Genomic DNA, 8,969 nt, shown 5'->3' with positions numbered 1-8,969 from the left:
GACTTCCCGGGTGTGAAGGTTTTCTTACTAGGGATGATGTAGTGTGCGTCCAATGCCTGGAGGCTGCTTTCAGGTTGTCCGATGTGTAGCTCAGAGATGCACCTCAGCCTGGACTGGGGGCCTGGGTCCTGCAGCTCTGCGTGGAGCCCCTCGTGTCGTGTGTCCCCTGACTCGTGCTGCAGGCTCTTAGGTGCTGGGCCCCAGCCCCGTCCTCCCCTCAACCCCACTGAGGTCAGGCAGGCGTCCCTCTGGCGTGCCACTCCACACCCTCCCCCAGGAGCGGACCTGGCAGACGAGGGATGTCATGAGCATCAGGTCTGACAAATCCAATCCGAAGGTGAATGCGAACATTTATCTGGTGCACAATTCAGGATCTGTGCTGCTTCCTGACGCCGGATCCCTTAGCCCCTCTGTCGTGTAGCCGTCTCCATGGCGGCTGCTTCAGTGGTGGCCTCGTTTTGCACGAGTCTTGAGTCTCACAATACATTAACTAAGAGGCTGTACCTGAATAAATGGGGGGGCCTGTGTGTGGGTCCTGACGCTTCCCCACACTGCTGTCAGTGAGTGGGGGTTCTCAGAAGCACCTGCGCTCTGGTTCACCAAGCGGTGCTGGCCAAAATGAATGAGAGGGGCCCCGTTCCCCCCAGCCTTGCTTCAGGGACCCCGGGGACCGGCTGGCTCAGGTGGGGGGCGTGCAGCCCCTTCCCTGCTGCGCCCCCAGCCCCCACGGTGGCTCTGCTGTGCACTGCTTCTCCCCCCGATGGCCCTGCATGAGTGCGGTGAGGGCTGCCCTGAACCCCTGAGCTCAAGTCTCTGCTCATCTCCAGCCATGTCCAGCCATGTAAAAAATTCACATGAAGGGCTTTTTCTTCAAAGAATCAAAACCTAAATGGAATTAAGTGACTAAAAACTAGATGCAGGGGACGCCTGGGTGGCTCAGTCAGTTAAGCGTCTGCCTTCGGCTCAGGTCATGATCCCAGGGTCCTGGGATCGAGTCCCGCATCGGGCTCCTTGCTCAGCGGGGAGCCTGCTTCTCCCTCTGCCTGCCTCTCTCCCTGCTTGTGCTCTGTCTCTCTCTGACAAATAAATAAATAAAATCTTAAAAACAAAAAACAAAAAAAACTAGATGCAGTTCTTAGGGAAAGTTCCTGGTTCAGAAGAGGAGTGACTTTTCTATAAATACGGAACGAATGTCCTGTCTTTTCATATACGTATTAAGTATGATGTGTCTTAATGTCAAGCATGTAGTAATTCCAGGTGTTTTTTGAACTAATAGCTTTATTGTCCCTTATAATCATAAAAATGCATTTATTTTCCCAGCGACCGAGAGAATTTTCACTCCACGACACTTCAGGAACAAATATCCAGGGTGAATATTCAAATGATGACAACAGACCCAAGTGGTGCACGTTGTCCTTGTCAGTTCTTGCTCTGATTATGTGATGGTCGCCCCAGTGCCCTTGGCCATTGGTCACACTTGCTTCGGGGATGCCTGTGGTCATGGTGAATGCCGGAGGTCAGCACGTTCCAAATAACGGGGACACGTGATTTCAAAGGCAGCACAGTGGCCAGGATGTGGTGGGGGTGGGGGCACAGCAGAGGGCCACATCCTGGTGGGTTGGTGACACCCAGGGGAGGCTCGTCTCTAGGCCAGTTGGTGCCAGGTGCCCATCGGGGAAAATGGGTTTAACGGGACAGGCAGCCTGCAGCTGGTACCAGAAACAGGTTCATGTCAGGCCACTGCAGACTCACTGAGTCTTTGGGTGGTTCTTTATAAGAACATTTGCTGTTCAGTGGAAAGAACATCTTTCAATGTAGATTTCTTTGACTCTCAGGTTTTATTCATAGGGTTTCCAGAGCATGGCAGGGAAGGGGCTCCTGACCACGTTTAACTGGTGTGGGCACATGAGCTGATGCTTACCTGGGGTGCTCTGCCAATGTACAGTCCAAACTGCTGTGACCCCAAAACACGGAGCTGGGAAGCATGGCCACTTCTTTGTGTCCAGGGGAAGTCTTCCAGGGAAGGTGGGCCACATGGGGGCTTCTGGCTGCTCGGCCCTCCCGCCTGTCCGTGGCACACCGCAGCTAGGGATGCGACCAGGACAGCAGTGCCACCTGGGAGGAGACGTGGAACGCAGCGGGAGAAGCCCAGAGGTGGGCTTCCTGGACAGCTGGCCTGGGAGCGAGCAGGTGGGGCCGTGACAGGCGTGGGGGGTTGAGATGATGCTCCTCCAAGCCCAGGGGCACCAGACACTGACGAGGCCGGAGGACTCTCCTCAGGGTCAGGAGTGAGGCCCTGCCCACCCCTGGATTACTTGGCAATAAATGTGTTGTTTTAAGCCAACCTGTCTGTGGTACTTAGAGCAGTCCTAGAACCACACTCCTACCAACTTTGAAATGGCTGTAAATTTGCTGGTTAGACTGCTCTTATGTAAAGTATTTATAGACTCGGCATTGATGTGCATTTTCTTTCTATAATAAACCTCAAAATTTTTAGCTATTGAAAGATGTGTCTGTGGGGCACCTGGGTGGCTCCGTGGGTTAAGCGTCTAACTCTTGATTTCAGCTCTGGTCATGATCTCAGGGTGGTGAGATTGAGTCCAGGCTCTGTGCTCAGCAGGGAGTCTGCTTAGGATTCTCTCTCTACCCCTTCTCCCTCCTACCCCCCACCCCTGCTTGTGCCCTCGTTTTCTAAAAAAAAAGATGTGTCTGTGACACAGACCTCAAGGAACCTGGGGGTGGGATCCACCTCGGGGGGGCAGGATCCACCTGGGGGGGTGAGATTCACCGGGGGGGTGGGATCCACCTGGGGGGAGATTCACCTCGGGGTGGGATTCACCACAGGGTGGGGCAGGATCCACCTAGGGGGGTGAGATTCACCGGGGGGTGGGATCCACCTCAGGGGGACAAGATTCACCCAGACATTTAGGGGCAGGTGCACTTCTGCCTCCCCCATCAGCCTCATCTTGGCCTTCAGAGACCACCCTTACCCACCTCTTTTCAGCCCTGGGCCCACCCCCTTTGGTGTCTCAGGCACTTCCTCCTCCCACTCTGGCTGGTGGGCGCTGCTCTGCCCTTTCTGGGCGCCTGCCCCCTCTGTGCAGTGACGAGTCTGAGTAAGTGAGCAAGTGATGGTGCTCACCTGTCTGTGCCTGGGAAGAACCAGGTCTCAGAGCCCAGGGTATGCCAGCAGTCACGTCCCAACGACCTCTTTGCACCAGCCAGAAGGGGCTGCCTCTGACGCGCACACGCACACGTCAATGTTAATTTTAGTGCCAGAGCAATGTTTGCCTGCAGCGAACTGCCCCTTAAATTCTCCTTGATATGATTTCTCAAAGTTTCCACCCAAAGTGCTTTGAAACATTTTTAATAGACTTGATCATGCAGGTGTGACAGGGCCTGTGACGGGGCCGCTGCCCAGCACATCCAGGGGGCATGTAAGGCACGTTGTTCTGTGATCAGGGTTACACAAAATTTGACTAAAATTACATTCACAAAATTAACAAACACAATTTTCACCACTCCTAACTTAACATACATTTCAAATTTCAATGAAATTCTTTAACTCTCCTTTCACAATAGAAGATCACTAGTACACAGATAGAAGCACTGTAACAAAATTATTTTCAAGAAAATAGAGAGGTGAGAAATAGCAACTCCTACATTTGTGTTCTTTATAGTCTACCATAAAGTAGGCCAAAATTCAGTATTAAATAAATAGGAATTCTTTTATAATAAAAAATTTTACAACAATTTTCCTAAGGAAATACATTCATAAGACTTTGTTTACGTTCTGTTTTACAATGACAAGAACAGCTAGGATTCTCATTTATGAAATGTATCCACAGCACTAGGGAGTGTAAGACTGTCCACAGAGGAAACACCAGACTTCTCTCGTGAGCGCTGAAATGTGGGATTCTGCGAAGGAGGTTTCCCACCTGGAACTTCAGTTCCTTTAGGGCTGTGCTTGGCCCTGGGCCATTCAGAGAACTGCCCGTCTACTGCAGAAACACCCGCCAAGAGCTGAGCTGTGAGACATTTGTCAGAGAGGCATCGCCCGCCGGTTTACTATCTCTGGTGTTGATGGAGGTGCCTCCGAGCCGCTTTCCCCAACTCAGCCTCTAGTTCCGCAGCTGGGAATTGGATCCGGGTCCAGAGGTCCAGGTGAGTTGTTAAGGCAGCTGGAGATGCCGGACCAGCTGGGCTGTGGACCCTGGGGAGCCCAGTGCGGCAGGGCCTGGCTTATCTGGATGAACCACTCTGCAGGGAGCGGGCAGAGCGTGTGCCTTCCTGGAGGTGTGCGTGGTTGCTGCAGCTCAGTGGGGCTCACTAACCGGCAGGTTTTGTTGCCCTGATAATAGCTGGATTTTGTGCTCACACAGTTGGTCAAAATGGTTGCACAGTGTGGGGGAATAACTACGGAAAGAAAACCAAACACCCACCCCCGTATGTTGATTTAGGTAATGAGCAGATCTGCGGCCTCAGGGTCAAGAGCTTTGTGTTGCTGAGCAGATGCCACAATGACTAGTCCCCATTCTTCTCAACAGCAAAGGACAGTAGGTTGTACTGACTTTCCACCAGGGTCCCAGTAACACTACGAAGTGCTCTCAGGCCTCACCAGTGACGGCTGTGAGAATTTCCACCATCAGAAGTCAGTCACAGCACAGCACAAATACTTTCCTGAGCAGAGCTGAGCTGGGCCTCTTCAGAAGAGCTTCTAGTAGTGTCCGTCCTAAGGCCCACATCCCTCAGATCTTTACTACCTTTCTGAGGAACAGGCGAGGGCAGAGGAGGGCCTCTTCCCTCCATCACTGTGGCAGCCTCCTCACCCCAGCCTCCTGTCTGCTCCCCCCATAGGATAGCCAGACAGTGGTCTCCCTCCAGAGGATGGGGGGCGGAGGGTGCAGCTCTGTCCAAAGCCATGTCCCTGAGACCCTGGGGGGGGTGAGAAGCAGTCTGGGCTGCAACATTCTCAGGGCAGGCCCAGAGGTCCTGTGAGGGTCTGAGGCCTGCTCCAAGTCCCTTGGCTCTCCAGGAAAGAGCAGCTCCCCGCCCCACCTAGCCCTGGCCCCGTTAAGCTGCTTGCTAAGTGAAGGCCCACTCTACTCAGCGGAGCTGTGTAGACCTGCCCACACGGCCAGTGCAATCTCTCCCAGTGTCGGGTGGGACGGCTAAGGCCAGAGACCAGGTGTTTGGGCGTGGGGCAACACCCAGAAACCAGGGGCCGCCACATGGACGCCTGGGCCAGAGCCAGACCAGTGCTGGGCTCTGGAAGTCACAACACAAAAAGGATAAACAAACAAAAGATGTTTCTGCAGTTGTACCTAAGGTGTCCCTCAGCTGACAGGTGGGTCAAAGACATCACGCAGAGCCAACCCCTCCGCCTGCAAACTGCTCCTGGAATCAGGGCTCCTGCCTCCCTGGGGGTGGGAGCCCTGCGGGGGCCGGGAATGTGGGCTGGCATCTGGTGTCAGTGTCCCTGGCAGTGTTGAAGAGAGGGTGGACACGAAGTGGCAAGAACTCGAACCCAGAGCCCTCTTCTGACACCCAGGGCCCTTCCTGACTCTAAGCCGGGGTGCCGGTAACACCCGAGTGCCGGCAGGGTTCAGAACCGGGGCAGGTGCACAGAAGGGCCCACGCAGAGTCTCGGGGCAGGGGCCCGGGCCCGGACCGCCCTGCAGAGGGAACAGGCTCTGCCCCGGTCCGCTTCCAGCCCGCAGGGGCCTCTCTGCAGGGGCTCCAAGGGACTCCAAGGGTCAGGCCTCGCGCGCGGCACTTCGGTCCCCTGGGACGGATTCTGACCCCGCGAGTCCGGCTCGCCGCCCTAGGCCAGCACCTGGACTCCGGCTGGGGGAGACCCCGGGGCCCGGCCGTCACAGCGGCGTCTCCTCCTGCTCCAGCGCGTGCGGCGGCGCGTGGCACGACGGCGGCAGGGACGCGAGCTTGAGCAGCGCGGGGCGGCGGCGCGCGCGCGGCCGCTGGAAAGAGCGCCGGCTGTGCACGCGGCGCGCCGCCGCCGACCGCGCATGCGCGCCCGGGAGTCCGCGGCGCTCCGGCCCGGCGCCCGGCTCGCGGGCGGGCGGGGCGGCGGGCGGGGCCCCGGCGGGCGGGGCCTCGGCGGGCGGGGCCTCGGCGGGCGGGGCCTCGGCGGGCGGGGCCGGGCTCAGGGCGCGCTGGCGCGGGGAGCGCGCGGGAAGCGGGGGCTTCTCGGCGGCGGGAGGGGACGAGCGTCCGGTCAGCGGCACGTCGGAGCCCGTGTCACCTGCGGGAGAAGACGGCGTGAGCGCAGAGGGCACCTGGCGGGGCCCTCGTGGGGGAGGAGGGTAAGGGGTGCAGGGGAGCCCCGGGAGGCGGCGCCGGTCAGGTTCCCGGCCCCAAGCCGCACAAACTGCACGGAAGTCAAGACTTGCTGGGTTGACCAAACTCCGGAGCATGCCTGCGGGCAGGGGCATCGCCACCCTTCCCAGTTGACTGCGGGCGCCCCCACCTCTGGAGGCTGCCACCGCCCCTCTGCGGGTCCGGGAATCACAGGGACGCTCCAGGCCGTGGAACCTTCCCTCTAATCTTAAAGGTGGCCGAGCAGCCTGGAGGGTCCCCAACACACCCAGCCTGCGCCCCGCCCCCACTACCTGGAATGTTGTGGGACACTCCGAGGCCATGCCCGGGCCGTGTGGCCACCACGGTGCACAGCTACAGGGTCAGCTGAGGACCTGCCTCTGCAGCCCCCTGACGGGCCCCTCCACTAAGGCCCGTGCTCAGTGCCATGCCCGCCCCATACAACCACCCTGTCCAGGAATGGCCCTGGCCACATGGCCTCCCTGGACACAGCGCCCTTGCTCTAGGACAAGCAGGGCTCAAGGAGAGAGAGGGGAAGCTTATGGGTTCAGAGGCAGAAGCCAGGAAGAAGCAGAAGAGCAGCGGAAGCACCAGACAGAGGCCCTGCCCACGTGGTCTTTCCCACAAGCTCACTTCTAGGCCCCAGGAACCCCCCGAGAAAGCCCAGCTTTATGCATAAAGAAAATGCTGCACCGGGCAGCACCAGGCAGGCTTGCTAGAACACCCCCACCGTGAAGGCCTCTCCCCAGCTGGACTGATGCACGCCCTCTCCAAGTGTCCACAGGAGAGAAAAACAAGGAGGTCCTGCTTCCGGTGAAATGAATGGGAAAGCTGCTGTGTGAGAGCCCCTTCTGTGCTGGGGGAAAGGTTCACCTCCTGTTTCCCCCCAAGTGCCCACCACACACCCAAAGGAAACGTGAAATGAACCCAAAACCTTGCACAAAGGGGCGAACCCTCTTCCCCATGGAAGGTAAAGTGGGGACCCAGCAAGAAGTCCCTGAAGCAGAACAGGTGCCTCCCCCCCGCCTCCCACCCTTGCCTTGCCCCCTCACTCCCCCCCACTCCCACCTCCTGCCTCCCACCCTTGCCTTGCCCCGTTGCTCTCCCCTGCCTCCCACCTTGCCCCTCACCCCCCCTCCCGCCCTTGCCTTGCCCCCTCACTCCCCCACCCCTCCTCCCTTGCCTTGCCCCTCGCTCCTCCCCCGCCCCCCCCCGCCTCCCACCCTTGCCTTGTCCCCTAACTCCACCCCCCCACCCCTGCCTTCTCCTGAGAGAGGTGCTGGTCCCCTTGGCTGGCTAGTGGCCTGCCCCTCCACTTCCCTGTTCCCTTTCCCCAAACTCCTCTCTGTATGAGGCTGAAAGGGACTGTTGCTCTTCTGGACTCACTTCGGTCACATGGACTTTTCCCAAAGCCCTGGGGGCCTTTAGGGAGGAAAACAGGCCCCTTCCCACGCAACCCCCACCCAGCCCTGGGCTCAGTTCCCTCTGCGCTCAAGACTTAGATTCATGGGCTGAGCACATGGGTTACAGAGATCCTCAAACAGCTCTGGATCCTGACATCTCAGCTGGAGAAGCAGAGACTCAGACAGGTGTCCTAAGAAATGTGCAGCTGGAAAAGAGGCTTAGAAGGAGGGAGAAGAGTTGCTGGAGAGAGTCTGCGGAAGTTCAGGTCCAGAGCCAGAGAGGCGGCTGGCTAGGGGAGAGGGGCTGAGGAGAGAGCAGGTGTCAGGTCAGTGGGCGGGGCCAGGAGTTACATGTGCGTGGACTCAGGGAGGGTCTTGTGGGGCTGCTCCTCGGGGCCATCGGGGCCACTGGGGCCATCGGCCTGCAGAAAGGAGTCCACGGACTTGTTGCTGAGGCGGAAGGGCGCCAGGCGGTGGAAGTTGCCCGGAGAGCAGGGGATCTGCACACGGGCCCTCTGGGAGGGCACCACCGTCTCCCCAGGGGACAGCCAGGGTGGCACCCTGGAGAGGATGCTCAGGTCCTCATCCGGGGAGAACACGGGGTTGTCAATTCCTAGGAGAAAGGGCAGGGGCTGATCAGATTCCCAGGTGAACCTCGGACAGCAGCAAGGGAGGGTGCTGCCCTGGGGGTCAGACACCAGCTCTTCCTGCAGCTGACACCTGGAAGGTCACCTGGAAGGTCTTTGGGGTTCCGTGCCTTGCACCCCGTTCTGTCTCTCCACACGCAGCAGGCAGGGCACATGACTGCTCCCTTCTCTGGAGCAGAGACCCTCTCTGCAACTCACACCCCACGTGGACCCTGGTCCTGTAGTCCCCATCAACGACCAATGACCATGCTCACGTGTGGGGCCCAAGAAGGGCTGGCCCCACCCCTCACCTGAGGGGGAGTCTGTCGCCGTGTTGTCTTGCGTGATGTTTGCCAGGAACTCGATCCCCCCACCCATTTCAGCACCGTAGTCCGGGGCCTCCTCTGGTTCTGAAAGTTCCAAATCTGGTGGCAAGGGAGGGCAGCGTGAAGGAAGCGGGCTGGGCGCACAGACAACCCCGTGTAGTGCCCTTGACTGACACCCTTGACCAGCCTGCAGAGCACCCTGTGGGCTGTCATCACACCACCCCATCTGGGCAGCTTGCTGGGCGGCCATGCGTGCTGGGCAAAGCAAAACCACACCA

At 58.6% G+C, this 8,969-nt stretch overlaps 1 protein-coding gene across 1 annotated transcript in view; it reads right to left on the bottom strand.

The window, feature by feature from the left end:
- Positions 1-7,672: 7,672 nt before the first annotated feature.
- SLC9A3 (solute carrier family 9 member A3) overlaps positions 7,673-8,969 on the bottom strand; it is a 44,194-nt gene continuing 42,897 nt past the window's right edge. Inside the window, exons 15-16 of the mRNA XM_045888343.2 lie at positions 8,677-8,790; positions 7,673-8,352 (exon numbers count right to left, since the gene is read on the bottom strand). Of these exons, the coding sequence (XP_045744299.1) occupies positions 8,087-8,352; positions 8,677-8,790 (380 nt within the window). The 3' untranslated portion in view covers positions 7,673-8,086. The remainder of the gene's footprint in view (positions 8,353-8,676; positions 8,791-8,969) is intronic.

The sequence above is a fragment of the Mirounga angustirostris genome, unplaced genomic scaffold (assembly GCF_029215605.1).
Source record: "Mirounga angustirostris isolate CCGP_5_RB_7025 unplaced genomic scaffold, mMirAng1.0.hap1 SCAF_7, whole genome shotgun sequence".
In the NCBI taxonomy this organism is placed as follows: Eukaryota; Metazoa; Chordata; class Mammalia; order Carnivora; family Phocidae; genus Mirounga; species Mirounga angustirostris.
Note: the sequence above shows the minus strand (reverse complement) of the source record. Positions and strands in the feature narration are given on the sequence as shown.